The sequence below is a fragment of the Sus scrofa genome, chromosome 3, assembly GCF_054392235.1.
Source record: "Sus scrofa isolate SSC_HxYL_T2T_F1_AM1 chromosome 3, Sscrofa_HxYL_maternal_Yorkshire_Landrace_v2.0, whole genome shotgun sequence".
NCBI lineage: Eukaryota > Metazoa > Chordata > Mammalia > Artiodactyla > Suidae > Sus > Sus scrofa.
The window spans coordinates 30247985-30266919 of record NC_139385.1 but is presented as its reverse complement, the minus strand read 5'-3'; the positions used below and the strand labels follow the sequence as shown (position 1 = coordinate 30266919).

Below are 18935 nucleotides of genomic sequence, written 5' to 3'. Positions count from 1 at the left end.
TTGAAGACCTCTATTTAACATTTCTTGTAATACAAGTCTAATGGTAATGAACTCTATTAGTTTTTGTTTGTCTAGTAGTCTTAATCCTTCATTCTCGAAGGATGGTTTTGCCAGGTATAGTATTTTAGGCTGGCAGGGGTTTTTTTTCAGCACTTTCAATATATAATTTCATTCACTTCTGGCCCTCAAGTTTTCTGCTGAAAAATCTGCTAATAATATAGGGATGTTCTCCTGTGTGTGACAATTTTCTTTACTCTTATTTCTTTCAAAAATAATCTCTTTGCATTTGAGTTTTAACTATTTGATTATGTGTCACATATGGTTTGCTTTGGATTAATCTTCTATAGATATTATGGGCTTCCTGAATCTAATGTCTATTTCTTTCCTAGGTTGGGAAATTTTCAACCATTCTTTGAATAAACTTTTTCATTTCCTCTCTCTATCTCACTCACTCACTCACTCACTCTCTTTATGGGGCTCCAGTATTCCATATACTGTTCTACTTGATGGTATCCCATTAGTTTCTAAGACTTTGTGGGTTTTTTTTTCATTCTTTTTTCTTTCTGTTCGTCTGAGTGAATAATATCTAATGACATGACTTAGAGGTTACTCATCATTTATACTACTTTATATAGTCTGTTTCTAATGCATTTTTTCAATTGAGTTATGGAATTCCTCAGCTTTATGACTTCTTTTGGTGCTGATATAGGTCTCTATTTCTTTTTTGAAATTCTCACCTTGTTCATGCATTAATATCCTGACTTTAGTGAGCAATTTATGATGGTATTTTGAATTCTCTATCATGTAAATCATATGTCTCCATTTCATAGAGTCAGATTCTGGAGATATATTTTCCTTTGTTTGGAAAATATCTGTCTATTTCTATTGATTTTTACATCATATTTAGGATTATATTTTATTCCTTGCATGTTTTATAATTTTTATAACTGGTATTGTCAATGAAATAATAGTAAAAACTAAAATAATAGGTATTTATTCTCAGAAAATGGTATGCGCTGGTCTCAAGTCATTATTTTGGAAGACTAAGGCAATATAATATATATTTGATGAAATTTGGGTTGTGTTACAGCTTTATTTGGATTCTGTTCATCACTTTTTTTTCATTTTCTATTTATTTACTTATTTACTTATTGTCTTTGTAGGCCCTCACCCGTGGCTTATGGAGATTCCAAGGCTAGGGGTCTACTAGTAGCTTATTGCCGCTGGTCCACGCCATAGCCACAGTGACGCCAGATCCAAGCCATGTCTGTGACCTACACCACAGCTCATGGCAACACCAGATCCTTAACCCATTGAGCAAGGCCAGGGATCGAACCCTCAACCTCATGGTTCCTAGTCAGATTTGTTTCCACTGCACCATGACGGGAACTCCAGATTCTGTTCATCATTTTTTTAAAAAATGTTTTAGGAATGAGATCAAGATTTTTCCCTCAGCAGAGGTTGCTGTCTGTGCATGGATGAGATTATGGGGATGCTTTAAGTGATGGTCCAATTTCCAGCTTTTTTGGATCTAACAAATCCTCCTTGTTCTTGATCTCAGCTCTGTTTGCTCACCTTTTTCTTTCCACTCTGCTGCTCTCTCTGAAGCCTTTGAAAGGCCATTGCAGTGAAGAACTAATGTACCCCCAGAGGTATTTCTCTTAGTTCTGTTTTCCTTGCCTGAGTAATTATACTGCCACTGCAATGTTTTTACAAAGTCCTGAAGTGTCTTGGGGGAATTTTTCTTCACTACCCCTACCCTTGTCCCCCAGATCCTAAAAGGTTACTATAGTGCACCTAGGGAATGTACAGAGTGCTTTGGAAAGATTTTTCAGATCTCTGAAGGAAGGTATTTTTATCTGATTTATAATAAATATCTTTTTAATGCATACTAATCTTATCCGTTCATATTTCAGTGCCAGTAAGACAAGTGGCCAGATAATTGAGGTTTCTTATCCTATCTCTATTCTATAAGTTCTTAAGAAACTTAATGAAATTACAAAAAAGTATTTTTTTAGGCTTCTTAGACTTGTTATCAAATAATTTGTGACACGCCCTACCTTATAGCTCACTCAAACAATGGAAAGTCAAGTACAGTCTCACAAGAATGTAGAAAGTACAAACTGTTTTGTTTTTCTAAATGGATTTTCTCAGGTGTGGGATACCACATAGACATTGTGAAGGAACCTCACTGTGATGTTGAAGAAATCGCCAAAATCATTTATTATCATATACCAACAGCTACTTTGGAGAAGAATGCTAGAAATGAATTATCTTTTATACTACCCAAAGATTACACACACAGGTATGGATTCAGAGAGTGCTAAATGGTTGATGTTTAGATAACCTGAAATCACTGCTTTTCTTACTTTCTTCAATCTTAACAAGTAGAGTTTAACATGTCAAAACTCCAATCGCTTGCTCTTTAGAGAGAGATGCCACCTAGTGGTTATAACTACCTGTTTGTTTTTTTAACTTTTTATTTTATAGCTGTATTTTCAGCATAAGAAAGTTTCCAGACCAGGGATTGAATCCAAGCCACAGCTGTGACATATGCTGCAGCTGCAGCAACTCGGGATCCTTTAACCCACTACACTAGGCCAGAGCTCAAACCCATACCTATGCAGTGACCAAAGCCAGAGCAATTAGATGCTTAATCCACTGTGCCACAGTGGGAACTCCTAGAGCTGCCTGTTTTTAATTGGTAACTGAGGGGAGGTTGTTGGCAGAGTAAAAATTGCATGGTGAGTAGAATAATAAAAATAATAAGACAATGAGAGGAAAAAAATATCTTTTATGGTGGCTTTCAAACCAGGGGGACAAGAACCCAGAGGAAAAAGGCACTTTTATTACAGTAGTTAGCCAAGTGATTCATCAAAGGGAGTCACAAAAAAATAACTCCTCCTGAAGTAAACATCCTAAAATATAGTTATGAAAGCCAAATATTCATGGGTGACTTTTAGAGTATTATTATTATTATTCTCTTGCTGTGTCCATGGCATGCGGAACTTCCCAGGCCAAGAATCAAATCTGCTACAGTGGTGATCCAAGCCGCAGCAGTGGCAGACCCTGAATCTTTAACCTATTGAGCCACCATGGAACTCCTAGAGAATATTTTTATTTTTTGTATATGTAATATATAACAGATGTGTATATCACATATATGTATGTTTAAAATATGTAATATATAATACATCTCTAATAATATGTAATAATTGCTTTGATATTCCATAGAGTCAATCCAGTTGTCCTATTCAAGGAGAATATGAAGAACTTTAACATGTACCCTCTCACCACTTTTATTCAATATAGTTTTGGAAATCCTAGCTACAGCAATCAAAGAAGAAAAATAAAAGGAATCCAAATTGGAAAAGAAGAAATTAAGTTGTCACTGTTTGCAGATGACATGATACTATACATATAAAACCCTAAAGAAGCTACCAGAAAACTACTAGGTTTTTCAATGAATTCAGTAAAGTTGAAGGATAAAAAATTAATACACAGAAATATCTTGCATACCTATACCCTAACAACAAAAAGGAAACAATCCTTTTTACCACTGCATCAAAAAGAATAAAATACTTAGGGATAAACCTACCTAAGGAGGCCAAAGACCTGTACTCTGAAAACTATATGACACCGTTGAAAGAAACTGAAAATGACACAAATAAATAGAAAGATATACCATGTTCTTGGATTGGAATAATCAATATTATCAAAATGACTACAGTATGCAAGGCAATCTACAGATTCAGTGAAATCCTTATTAAATTGTCAATGGCATTTTTCACAGAACTAGAACAGAAAATTTGTAAATGTTATCCTATATACCACAAGAATTATTGATAAATATTCTAGCCACAAATGTCCATGGACATGGGAGAATGTGAATGCCAATGTGTAGGAATTACAAAGGTCAAAGGAGCATGCTGAACTTCACAATGAATATGTGAACACCAAAACTCAGATTGAAGGAAACGTCACAGGATAAAAAGTTCAGGTTCTTTTTTACAAACACAGCCCTCACTTTGCCTAGTTTTGCTACAAATTTCAGTTACCAAAACTTAAATAATGCCAATCACCAACAACCTGGTTCACTTTTCAGCTACCATGGCACTGTAACTGTGAGTAATTGCATAAAAGTATAAACTTTGCTACCAGATCATCAAAGATCACTATGTAAACTACATAAACATCAGATGCTCATCATGATCAGTGACCAATCATCCCATTTCCTTCAAAGTCTGTCACTGATGAATCACTCTGCACAGACAACAAACCACGCAGTTGTGTCGTCTCCTTGTTTTGCAGTGATAGATTCATAAGACATTTTTTTTAATTGACAAAAAAGGTACTAACCAACTAAGATGAAAGTGAAGCAAAGAAACAAAAAGTGGTAATGTTGGAAGTGAAATTCTAATACAAAATAAATGAAAGTTATGGACTAGTTCACTGTAGGAATTTTCAACACTGCCACCATTCAAGAGACTCCAGATCTACAGTCAGAGGAATTTCATGAAGAAAATCTTGTCAATATAAATAAGAAAGGTAGTTATGGCAAAAAAAAGGAAGATGTTCCAGAGGAAGCGACATTGTTAAAAAAATAAATACAAAAAAAAAAAAAAACCTTTACATTAAAGATACTCTAAGAGGTATTTTACAACATGGAAGCAGCAAAAGCATAAAATGTTGAAAGCTGATCCAAAATTAAAAAGGAGTTTGATAATTTATCATGACATAAAAAGATGTTCACTCCATATTATAAGTTATATGACAGGAAAGCAAGCACTATTCAAATGACAATAGAAGTTCTCTACATACATGGAAATAACATACTTAAATCTTGATATTTTAAATTAGTGTACTAAATAAATATTCAATTTAATTTAAAAAAAATTTCAGCTCCTATTTTTTCAATCTTTTTGATCAAAGAGAACGATCTTTTAATTTAAAACACAATAATAAACAAAAAAGAGGGAGAACTTTTCTGGGTGCCTCTCACAATCATAAATAATTTTAAATATCCAAGCTTGGAAGAAGTTACATATGAGATCTTCAAGTCATTATGAAGTGATTTTAGAGGAATAAATATTAAAGTGAAATACCATTGCAACAAAAAAATGAGAATATTTAAATGTACTCATTTTACCTTTTTACAGAACATATGATGAGTCTTAAGGTTGTAAAGATTAAACCAAATAGTAGGATTAAATCAAAAGTAAATCAAATGGAAATATTAAATCAAGTAGTAATGTGATACAGACTGGATTCAAATACAAAATCATTTATCTCCAAAACTTATGCTCTTCCATCTACACCATGGTGTTAGAAAACTGGAGATGTACAAATCTCATTCTAATTTTAAACTTTACAAATTGACACTAATGATCTCATCGTTGAGTCTGGGCCAAAAAAATAGAATGAGAACTTAGAAATCATTGAATCGGGCAGAATCTCACCTTAGTCTTGGACAGAATTTCCTCTTGAAGTTCTATGTGATTTCAAGTCATTCTGGATAAATAGAAAGGACACTGAATTTTGAAATAAAAGGACTATTCTAAGAAATCACCAAAAAATGCATACTTTAAAAACAAATGTACTGCAAAATAGAAAACTTTAGAAACCGTGCTTTATAGTTTCAATCAAATGAAAGAGGACACTGAATATAGACCAAGAGAGAAAACAAGATGAACTAAATTTCCTAATTGGCTAATAAAAATCTGACCAATAATGGTAGCAGAAAAGAGAAATAATTAAAGCGAAACTATGTCAAGAATTCTTCCTACAACTATGAACAAATTTGCAAAGAATAAAAAGAGACAAATCCTTTACCATTGCCCACTCATTGGAATGGTTAAAATTAAAAAGACAGATTTTTATCATGTAAATATACCAACTGGATTTCATTGCTGATAGAAGTGTACAATGGTAAAACAACTTTGGAAATTTTTGTTATTTCTACTAAGCTAAATATGTGCTTATCCTACAACTCACCAATTATTCCTAGTATTTATCTGAAAGAAAACTGCTATCAAAATATTTGTAAAAGAATATATTTGTGTATAATTTATTCCTAATAGCTCCAAACAAAAACAACTGAAATGTCCTTCAGCAGCGAAACAGATGAATATGATTTTTTGTATTCCCCCAAAATATATGTGATATAAGTCATATTTATATTTTCTAAGTACATTTTATTATATATTTATATATTATACATAATAAAATTTATATAATAAGAAAAGGATATATACCCTTCAAAACATGATTGGCTTATACAGTAACTTGTTTTATTTTTATTAATTTAGCTATTTTGTTTTGCTTTTATTTTAATCACCAAACAGCCTAGGGTTTACAGATCTATATATGATATCATGATGACAAAATCAAAAAGCTTATTTCTTAATTATATGAATTCAAAAGCAAATTTCTCCCATATTTATTCCCCACAGTAATAATCACTCAGAAATTTTGGTGTATTTTTTTTTAGGATCACTACATGCATCTCTTGCATCTGTTCAATAATAATAATTAGTTTCATAGAAATGAGATCTCATAATAATGTTCTGAATCTCATTTTGTTCACTTACTAGCATTTTTCAGTCAGTTTTTATGATAGGGCTTTTATAACTTCATTTTTAAGACGACTATATTTTCCTTAGATCTTACTCTACCATACCTTCATACAATTATTTATTGATTAAACTGTTGATGGATATTTATCTCCGCTTTGTGCTATATTAATGCTTTTTAAGGCAGCACAGAGTTTAATTCTAATTTCATCATATATTGACTAAAGGAAAAATTTTAAAAATAAATAAATATGCCAAAATTTTGGTGTATTAACAGTGGTTATGGGGGATGGCATTTTGATGATTTTTATTTTTGATACATTCATTTTAACTTGGTATAATGCACACATTAATTTTGTAACTAAAGTAAAGACTAATTACACAAAAAAATGAAACTAATCCTAGTTGAAAGGCCATACCTTGGAAATAAAGGCACATGGAGGAAATTGACTTACAACATGTGAAAGGCTGTTGTGTTGATAGATTGTAGCTTTATACAGAACTTCTTGTATGAGATTAGAACCAATGTCCATAACTACATAGAACTGAATGGAAGACATTCAATTTGGAGGAATTTTGATAGACTTTCCAAGGCAGACATTCTCCAAGGGAGAATTCTGAATTTCCCTAACACTGAAGTGGGTGAGAGAAGTTCACTTGCTCCTTAGTGGGAATATAATAGATGGTTTTGAGGTCTGGAGTTTTTTGGAAAAAAAATAATCTTTTGAATGTGAAACACTATAAAATATTCCCAGGAAAATATTCTTTAAAAACTTTGATATTTCTACATTGCATGTGGGTCAATTTCCATAGATTTTCTCAGCTATTGAATCACATCCTTCTCTCTAAATCCTCAACTTCTACTGTACCTACCCCATTTTCTATTTTTGGATGATTTTTTTCCCCATCAATTTGAGTAAGAGTTTATTTTTTGATTTACTGAATAAGAGAATCTGTAGCAGATATATGTGTGAAAAGGCGACTCATATGCACTAGCTAGAATTATTAGCATATAAAGAGTCTTTTTAATAGTCTATTAGAAGACCAAAATTGTGTGTATACAAGAACTAAATAGAGTGGGAAGCAATTTACTAGTTCCTTTCTTTTCATTTGTCCCATGTTTCTGATTTACTAGAGGAATAAAATTGCTATAAACATTGAATGAATGATCTACATTTTCTCCACTGTTTAAGGGAAATAAGTTTAGAATTTTATATACTTTTTTCATATATATTATATATATGAACATCTTCTGATATGATGCTAGCATTTTCTCCTACCCTCCTCCTCCTGTTCTTCATTCCTCTCAGCCCTTCACCGGCTCCTCTTCTTTTTTTTTTTCTTTCATTCTTTTTTTTTTTTTTTTTTTTTGTCTTTTAGGGCAGCACCCACAGCATATGGAGGTTCCCAGGCTAGGGGTAAAATCGGAGCTTTAGCTGCTGGCCTGTACCACAGCCACAGCCATGTGGGATCGGAGCCACATCTGCAACCTCCACCACAGCTCACAGCAACACCAGATCCTTAACTCACTGAGAGAGGCCAGAGATCAAACCTGCATCCTCATGGGTGCTAGTCAGAATCATTTCTGCTGAGCCATGATAGGAACTCATCTTTTATTCTTATTTTATTCTAGGTTTGAAACTCTGTTTACTGATCTGGAAAAGAGACGGAAAGAGCTGGGCATAGCTAGCTTTGGTGCCTCTATCACTACCATGGAAGAAGTCTTCCTTAGGTGAGCAACAATGCACAGACAAAATGAAAACATTGTGGGGATAGGCTCACACCTCAGTCACCTTGGCAAGCTCATCGAACTTTCAGATACATTATATATTAGAAATTTAAGAGGAATGGGGGGAGGGAGCTGATACAGTTTTCTGGGAGTTTTTTTACATTAAGAGCAATGAAGAAAATACTACCACCATCATTTTAAAATATCTAAGAATAGATATTTTAACTCACCCAAAGTGAATTTGTTGCTAATCTTTAAACTGAATGATGTCAACTTAATGAAACTCTGAATACATTGCCCTTATTTTCCTCACTTTACTATGTTCTGACAGCAGTCCTATTACAGGTGCTTGGGAAAAAATTGCTTTACCGTAATTACCATGATGCCTCCACATGATGCTCCTGCCAGGCTATAAGCAAATCCAGTTGTCTTTTGAGTCAGGTGTTGTGATTCACACTCTCCAAACAGGATATGTTGTGATACAGTTGAAATAAAATGTTTTGCACTTTTTTTTTTTTTTTGGATGTAGAGTCAGTAATATGGAGGATTCACCAACAGATATCCAAGCTACCCAACCTCATCCTCCCTCTACAGTCTCAATCAAGAATCAGAATAGGAACATGTCAAGAAATGAGAGAGCAGATTCTTCTGCCATGAATGAAAGCCCTGCTGTTATGTTTAATACTGGAGTAAGCACCTTTGCTAAGAAACATGATGTACATTTGTTTGGGGCACAAGAAGTATGTTTTCTTTTGATACTTGAACAGAAGGAGTGTGGAGTTGTCAGCCATTGCAGACCCAACCAGATAGAGCAATTTGTACCACAACCTAATTTATTTCCTAATGCGGAAGTGATAAGTTCTAGATAAAGATCTCAGCTGTGGAGTTCCGGTCCTGGCTCAGTGGAAACAAATCCAACTAGGAACCATGAGGTTGTGGGTTCGATCCCTGGCCTCGCTCAGCGGGTTAAGGATCCGGTGTTGCCGTGAGCTGTGGTGTAGGTCGCAGATGTGGCTTGGATCTGGTATTGCTGTGGTTCTGGCGTAGGCTGGCAGCAACAGCTCCGATTAGACCCCTAGCCTGGGAATTTCCATATGCCGTGAGTGCAGCCCTAAAAAGACAAAAAAAAAAAAATCTCAGCTGTTATTCTCACCACTGTTATTCCTCAGTGTTGGTTTTTTTTTTTTACTGTTTTAATTTTTTTCAAATTCATAACCCCTAAATTCATTAGTGCGTTGAATCTGGAGGGAACATGAATTTTAATAATCAAACGTGCTCAATATTTTAAGATTTTGCAATGGGAATTGATATTACATAAAAACCATTCCCTAATCAGTGTGATCCTAAGCATAGGAAGTCTCCTTGAATAGCCCAACATTTATTTTATTCTTCTAATTATAGGTACTTCCAATAAAGCACCCTGGTTTTATTGACAATCAGGAGTCTGAGGAAAATCATCTTGTTGAGATTTTAAGTATGTTATATCAAAAGCCAGACCTTAAACATGTAATTTAATATTTTATATCAGAGGTCACACACATTATCTAAAGGGATAATAAATATGTAAATCTTTGTGGGCTAATATCTCTGTCAAAATCACTCAACCCTGCCATTGTAGCACAAAAGCAACCACAGACAACACAGAAAATGAATGGGTATATCTATGTTCCAATAAAACTCTGTTTACAAAAACGGACCACAGTTTGTTGACCCCTGACTTGCAAAAATAAAGACTGATCACACTGTAGTATACTGTCATAAAGTTCCATTCCAAGTATTATTTATATAAACTTTATGGATTTGTTTAGGTATATGAATATTGTAATCTTATGTTTCTCTCTTCTTTCTTTAGTATTCCCTCTACCAACAGCAGTTCTGTGCCATGTTCATAAAGAAAGCAATATTCAGTTGGCGCAACTGGAAGCTAATTTTGATACTGATATTGGCCTTTCTAGGTTCCCTTATATTTCTTCTCTCAGAGGGTGCTATTTTTTCAAATAATAATGATAATGAGAAGGCCAGACAAATGGATTTGGGTCAATATGGTCCAACTATTGTGCCCGTATCTATTTCTGGAGATTCTAATTTGACTCTGGCTTTCTTGCAACATCTTAAAAGTATGCTGGAGCCTGAAAAACAAACACTGAAGGAAGTGCAAGGTAAGGCTCATTAAGAGAAGACTGTTCTTAGAAGACGATCTCATTATATTGGTATATAACTGTTCTCTTTTTCGTACTGTCCTTACGTGGTTTTTCTACCATGGTAATACTAACTTCATAAAATAAATTAAGAAAAGTTCCCTCTTCTACTTTATGTGAGATATTAATCACAATCAGCATTGATTCTTCCTTAGACATTTTGTAGAATTCTCTAGTGAAACATTAGACATGTATTTCAGGTGGAATTTTTAATTTATAAATTAAATTTTGTTAATCATTATAATTATTCAAGTGATCTATATCATGTTGGGCGTTTGTAGTTTGTGTGTTTTGGTGATATGGTCCACTTCATCTAAGTTGTCATATTTATGTGTATAAAGTTATTCATAGTGTCAGTTTATTACCCTTTTGATGGCTGCAGATTCTGTAATGATTTCCCCTGTGTCATCTCTAATATTGGTCATTTATGTCTTCTCTCTTGTTTCCAATCCTTTCTCTCACTGTAATTTTGGCAGGGTATCTTCTAATCAACCTGTCTTCCAGTTTTCTCTCTACTCTTTGTGTCCAAACCGGTATAAGTTATATATTGAGTTCTTAATTATATATTTTTTTAATTCTAACATCAACGTTTGATTCTTTCTATGGACTCCAGTTCTCTGGTAAATTCTCTTTCTCTAATACCCACTTTGCCTGTGCATCTGTTTCTATTAGGTGTGCTTTTTCTTGGTTCTGTGTTTTGGTATACCTAGTAATTTTTAATTTAATGCTAGATAATTTGTATAAAATTATAAGTGTTCTGAATGAGATAATCTTGTTAGAGAAAGTTTAATTTAACTTCTAGAAGGTGGTGAGATAAGGAAAACATCTAAATCCACTCAGACATATAAGCGATTTGAGGTTGGGTGGACCTTTTTGTAAGAATTGGTCTCTATCTTACTCCGTCTTACTCCTCGGGTATAGCCCTTCCTGAACCTTACTGAGAGCCTGAGGATTTACCAAGTCACCTCCACCGTTTATAAGTCTAAAATGCCTCAAAAGAAAAAAGAGATATAGGATATTTGGCTCATTTTAATGTATTTTGGAACATTGGTCTTGGCCCCCAAATATTGATTGCCTTCCTTATATCCAGTACTTTCAAACAGGTTATTCGTTATTTTTTATCTGGTTTTTCTTTCTCAGAGGATGTCACTACTGTAAAACTAGCAATAAAAGCTGTAAATGGGAGTTCCCGTCGTGGCGCAGTGGTTAACGAATCCGACTAGGAACCATGAGGTTGCGGGTTCGGTCCCTGCCCTTGCTCAGTGGGTTAACGATCCGGCGTTGCCGTGAGCTGTGGTGTAGGTTGCAGATGCGGCTCGGATCCTGCGTTGCTGTGGCTCTGGCGTAGGCTGGTGGCTACAGCTCCGATTGGACCCCTAGCCTGGGAACCTCCATATGCCGCAGGAGCGGCCCAAGAAATAGCAAAAAGACAAAAAAAAAAAAAAAAAAAAAAAAAAAGCTGTAAATGGAAGTACTTACAGATTGTGACAGATAAGTAAGTCAAGAAAGTCTATACTATGTTGTCTGTGGTTTTCAGTGAAGTAGGAGATGAGGTTATAAAATATGAAGTTAGGCAACTTAGAATTTAATGATGGAATAGAGAACTTGGGGAGAATGGCAGTTTAAGTACTTATTATTAGAATATTGAAAGGGAAGAAAAACCAAATAAAATGGCTTACTCTTTTTTCCCCAACATATATTATAGATGATCTGTATTGTGGGTAAACTAACCAATATTTTTTCCTCATCCTAGGTGACCTACTGAAATACTTAATGGAAAATAAAGATTGTATTCAGTCATGCATTGTTGCATTTTCCATTGTGGTGAAGACAAATACAACAATATTTACTGCTCTGTTCAACAATCAAGCATACCATTCACCATCTCTGACCCTGGCAATGTTAGACAACATTCTTTTCAAGTCCGTTTCTGGCCCTAATGCTTCCTTAACCGTCTCCAATAAACCTCAGCCAAGCCCTGCTTATAATGAACCCAGGTGAACGTAGGTTATTCTTTCATTAGAACTGAATAATACACTTTACATGGATTTCTCTCACAGATAGGCTTACACTAATATAATTAAATAAAAGCTGTTGATAGAAATTTGTGTTTTGTGCTATGTTGATTTTCTGATATATCTAATTTTGTTCCTTCTTCTGTAGGATAAGTGGACACCAGATGGCCTTAAATGTACATTTTGGCATGGCACTTTTGATCAGTAGCTTTTGTCTCCAGACAGTGACTGAGAGAGTCTCTAAGGCAAAGCACATCCAGTTTGTGAGTGGGGTCTATGTCCTTGTGTACTGGCTTTCTGCTCTGCTGTGGGATTTTACCATCTTCTTCATTACCTGCTGCTTACTACTAGTGAGTATTAGATAAAAGTTTTTTGAAGGCTCATTTTCCTTCTGTACCTCACAGAAAATTCCTATTATCTAATTATGTCATAAACCTATAACTCTCATGATAAACTATCTTTTCTCATTCTTCTAAAAAACACACTGTGAAAGTTCCATAATAGAAAATTTCTCATGTTCATTAGAAGAAAATGACTTTTCTTTGCAAAAGCACAACGACCTCATGGCTAGCTCCCCATTTATGTTCTCTTCAATTTATATTGACCCCAAAATCCTCTCTAAAAGTGGAAAGGCTCTTACTTATAATAAGAGCCTTATACTCTTACTATGTATCTGCATGGTAGTGTACATACTACCCAGTCTTGTCCAGTTTTGTCCTCTACTGGACCTTCCGGCTATACTACCGCCAGCTTTTCTTTGTCTCTTTGAATGTATGTTAACAATGTTATTGAACACCTACTATTATCCAGACATTAGCCTGGGATTCAAAGTGTGTTTTTTCCATGTCTAAATCTAAACCCTATCTCCCAGTCCTCCTCCTATTGAAGTTCCTAACCAAAAGAGTTGTATGCAAGATTACTATTTTGAAGCTAAGGCAGTGCTCAGTAAACCCCAGTCCTGAACTTTATGGAAGGAAGTTCATTGGAGACCACACCACAGATTGGAGAGCTAAATGAGGTTTTCTGTTTTTACCACAAATTTCACACCCACCCAATTTATATCAATGAAGAATTAAAACAATGAGTAAATATGTGTGAATACATATCATCATCTAGTCCCAATGTTGGAATGTGGCCCAATGTAGGTTCCACATGCATGCCCAACCGTGTTAACAACTTACTTATTTTGGAGTGTATGTATGTGTGTTTTGGAGGAGCTAGAACATAATGAACACAAAAGATATTGTGTACATAGAGGTGAAATCGTGAGGGGGACAAATTATATGTTAACATGGTGGCCTGTATGCAACATATATGAACATAAGTGTGCATAGTTTTTGGGATGAAGAAAATAGGTACATATTCTTATTCCAAGGTTGAGAGCCATCAGGAAGTTTTCTTTCTGCACCATACAGTATGATGTCCAAGGACCTCCAAACTAGAAGTGGTAAGAAGAGGTAAAATATAGATAAACTCATCAGTACAAAGATGTCCAAGTTAGAATAAACTATGCAAATCTTTCTCTCTGAACATCCTCCATCCTGCTACTTGTATTGGTTTGGCCAAGGGTTTCAATGCTATCATCTTCTCCTCAAAAATTAGCAGACATCATGGCAAGAGCACATCAGTATCCCTTTAAAGGGATATCCATTTATATCTGACACTACAGGAACTGACAGAGTAAATGGGCATTTCTTATGGCAGCATTATCTTACCTCACCACTCTCAAACAACTCATGTAATATGTATGTATGGTGAGAATGTTGGAATCAAGATAATTTCTGAATCTTACAGTGATGTGTATTATTATAGCAATATTTCTAAAGGTTTGATTAGTCATATTAAAAATATTTCATGATTTGTAAATAAGATTTTTTATAAGGATAATGTTTAATTATTGAGCAGATTGGGTTTTGTAATCATCTTTATAATACATGGCTTTAAGTTTAAATAATAAAAATTATTTCAAAAACTTGAAATAATTTAGGATCCATGACTTGGCCAATTTTGATAAATATGCTAAGAATACTTAAGGATAATATATAGTCTCACTTCAAAACTCATTTTATGAGGCCAGCATATCATGATACCAAAATCAGACAAAGACACAAGAAGAAAAAAACACAGATGGACATAAGTACAAAAATTCTCAGTAGCAAGTTGAAGAAGTGACCATCAAGAGGGGAATCAAGATGGTGGTATAGGAGGAAATGGAATTTACCTCCCCCCACAAATATATCAACAATACATCTATATGTGAAACAATTCTCATAGAAAACAGGCAGATCACCTGTATGACTAAAGATGCAAGAAAAATCTCCATGTAACTGAGCAGGATGAAAAAAAGGGAGGTGTCAGGACATGACTTGAGATGGATCTGTAAAGGAGAGAAGGTCCACACAGGCAAACCTTCTCTTTGAGGAAGCTCCTGGGAAATCCACTGGGACAGACAGAGGGGCTGAAGAAAGCTTGATTCTTCTTGTGAGGAGTGCATGTGTGCTGGCTTACTAATAATAATCAGGGCACCTTGCTGCACTTCCCGATCAAAAGGGTGTATGCCCCATACTCAATCACTCTGCAATGCCGCCTGGCTTGAGATCAGGTCAGAAGTTCAGTCTAGCTTTTCAGAGACATACCAGGGGGTGTCTGGAATTTGTTCTAAGCCAAACCACAGAGGCTATTGCCAGTGTGTACACAGTGAAGGCAGATCCAGCCATAGATATATATTATACATGTGATTCATATATGTGTATATATATATATATGAATATGGACAATAACTATATATATATACAGACATATATATATGGACACTAACACTGTACAATGGACACTAACACAATATACAATATTGTAAATCAAATATAATTCAATAAAAAAGACAAAGATTGTATATGATTATGCATTGTTGCAGTTTCCATTGAGGTGAAGACAAATGCAATATTTATTGCTCTGTTCAACAATCAAGGATACCATTGAGCATCTCTGATCCAACAAAAGAAAGGAAGAAAAAAAAGACTCAAAGTAACAAAGCAAATAACAAATTAGCAATAAGTACATAGTTATCCATAACTACACTGAATGTAAATGGGTTAAATGTTTCAACCAAAAGATATGGAATGGCCGAGTGGATACAAAAACAAGACCAATATATACGCTATTTACGAGAGACCAACTTCAGATCCAAGGACACATACAGACTGAAAGTGAGGGAATGGAAGAAGTATTACATGCAAATGGAAATCAAAGGAAAATGAAGTAGCAATACTCATATCAGACAAAATAGATTTTAAAATAAAGAAAATCGCAAGACACAAAGGACATTTCTAATGATCAAAGGATCAATCCAAGAAGATATGACAATTGTAAATATATATGCACCTAACATAGGACCACCTCAATATATAAAGCAACTGCTGACAGACATAAAAGGAGAAATCAACAGCCACACAATAACAGTGGGGGACTTTAACACCCCACTTATACCAAGAGACAGATCATCCAGACAGATGGAATCAACAGATCAAAAAGGAAACACAGGCCTTAAACAATACTCTACACCAGATAGATTTAATTAATATTTACAAAAGATTCCATCCCGAAGCAACAGAATATACATTCTTCTCAAGTGCACATGGATTATTCTCCATGGTAGATCACATTTCGGGCCACAGATCAAGCCTTGATAAATTTTTAAGTCAAAATTAACCCATGCATTTTCTCCAACCTCAATGCCATGAAACTAGAAATCAACTACAAGAAAGAAAAAAAAAACAGCAAAAACCACAAACTCTTGGAAGCTAAACAATATGCTCCTGAACAACCAGTGGATCATTAAATAAATCAAAGAGGAAATCAAAAAATATTTAGAGAAAAATGACAATGAAGATACAACAACCCAAAACCTGTGGGACACAGAAAAAGCAGTTCTGAGAGGAAATTTTAAGCAATACAGTCTTACCTCAAGAAAGAAGAAAAGGCTCAAATAAACAACCTAAACTTGTACCTAAAACAATTAGAGAAGGAAGACCAGACAAAGCCAAAATTAGCAGAAGGAAATAAATTATAAAGGTCAGAGCAGAAATAAATGAAATAGAGTCAAAGAAAACAATAGAGAAGATCAATGAAACCAAAAGTTGTTTCTTTAAAAAGACCAACAAAATTGATAAACTTTTAGAATACTCATCAGGAAAAAAAAGAGAGAGGGCTCAAATCAATGAAATTAGAAATTAAAAAGGGATTTTACAACTGACTCCACAGAAATACAAAGGATCATAAGAGACTACTATAATCTAGAAGAAATAGACAGATTGATACAAAGGTAAAACCTATGAAGACTGAAAAAGGAATAAATTGAAAATATGAACAGACCAATCAAAAGTAACAAAATTGAAAATATTATTAAAAACCTTCCAAAAAACAAAACTCTAGGACCTGATGGCTACAAGGTGAATTCTATCAAACATTCAGAGAAGAGTTAACACCTATTCTTCTGAAACTCTTTCAAAAAATAATGGAGGAAGGAATACTCCCAAGCTCATTCTATGAGGCCACCACCAATCTGATACCAAAACCAGACAAAAATACCACAGCAAAAGAAAATTATAGGCCAATAACACTGATTAACAAAAATCCTCAACAAAATACTAGCAAACCAAATTCAAATATATATTAAATGATCAAACATCATGATCAAGTAGGACTTATCCCAGGGATGCAAGGATTCTTCAATATCTGCAAATCTGCTAATGTGATAGACCACACCAATAAGCTGAAGAATAAAAACCATATGATCATGTCAATATATGCATAAAATTCCTCTGACAAAATTCAACACCCACTTCTGATAAAACCTCTCCAGACAGTGGGGATAGAAGGATCCTACTTCAACATAATAAAAAACATATATGAAAAACCCACAGCTAACTTCATTCTCAATGGTGAAAAACTGAAAACATTCCCACTAAGATTAGGAACAAGACAAGGATGTCCATTTTCACCACTATTATTCAACATAGTTTTGGAAGTCCTATCCACAGCAATCAGATAAGAAAAAGAAATAAAAGGAATCCAAATTGGAAAAAGTCATACTATCATGGTTTTCAGGTGACATGATGCTATAACTAGAAAACCCTAAAGAAAGCACCAAAAAACAGAATTCTTTAATGAATTTGGCAAAATTGCAGGCTACAAAATTAATACACAGAAATTAATTGCATTTCCATATACTAATAGTGAAAGATCAGAAAGAGAAATCAGAGAAACCGTCCCATTTAAAATCACATCAAAAATAATAAAATACCTAGGGATAAACCTACCTAAAGAGACAAAAGAAGTTTACTCTGAAAAACATAAGACACTGATGAAAGAAATCAAAGATGACACAAACAGATGGAATGATATACCATGCTCTTGGGTTTGAAGAATCAATATTGTCGAAATGACTATACTACCCAAGGCAATCTACCGATTCAATGCAATCCCTATCAAATTACCAAGGACATTCTTCACAGAACTAGAACAAATATTTTAAAATTTGTATGGAACCACAAGAGACCACAAATAGCCAAAGCAATACTGAAAAAGAAAAATGAAAAGGGAGGGATCAAGCTACAGTCATCAAAACAATATGGTACTGGCACAAAAAGAGAAATATAGACCAACGGAATAGGATGGGAAGCCCAGATATAAAACCAAAAATCCATGTAGATGTAAACCAACTAATCTATGACAAAGAAGGACAGAACATAGAGTGGAAAAAAGCCTCTTCAATAAATGGTGCTAGGAAAACTGGAAAGCTAAAGGTAAAAGAATGAAAGCAGAACACTATCTAATATCATATACAAAAATAAACTCAGAATGGGTTAAAGACCTAAATATTAAGCCGGATACTATAAAACTCCTAGAGGAAACATTGGCATAATGCTATTTGACATAAATCACAGCAACATCTTGTTTGATTCACCTCCTAGAATAATGATGATAAAGACACAAATAAACCAATGTGACCTAATCAAACTCAAAAGCTTTTGTACAGCAAAGGCAACCATTAAAAAATGAAAAGATAACCCATAGAATGGGAGAAATTCCTTGACAACAATGTAACAGACAAGGGCCTAATCTCCAAAATATACAAACAACCCAGGCAAATTAAAAACAAAGAAAAAATAACCCAATTGAAAAATGGGCAGAAGATCTAAATAGATATTTCTCTAAAGAGGACATATGGATGGCCAACAGGCCTATGAAAAAATGCAAAATATCACTAATTTTTGGAGAAATGCAAATCAAAACTGCAATGAGGTACCACCTGACACTGGTCAGAATGGCCATCATTAACAAGCCAACAAATAACAAATGCTGGCAAGGGTGTGGAGAAAAAGGTACCCTCCTCCACTGTTGGTGAATGCAAATTGGCACA

At 34.4% G+C, this 18935-nt stretch overlaps 1 protein-coding gene across 3 annotated transcripts in view; it reads left to right on the top strand.

Annotated features, from left to right (window-relative positions):
- The window catches only part of ABCA15 (ATP binding cassette subfamily A member 15), a 162961-nt gene that overhangs the window by 114477 nt on the left and 29549 nt on the right, over positions 1–18935 (top strand). For all 3 annotated transcript variants that reach the window (XM_085017384.1, XM_085017383.1, XM_085017386.1), the window contains 6 exons: positions 2155–2305; positions 8206–8304; positions 8831–8990; positions 10154–10460; positions 12253–12496; positions 12663–12864. In XM_085017384.1, the coding sequence (XP_084873510.1) occupies positions 2155–2305; positions 8206–8304; positions 8831–8990; positions 10154–10460; positions 12253–12496; positions 12663–12864 (1163 nt within the window). The remainder of the gene's footprint in view (positions 1–2154; positions 2306–8205; positions 8305–8830; positions 8991–10153; positions 10461–12252; positions 12497–12662; positions 12865–18935) is intronic.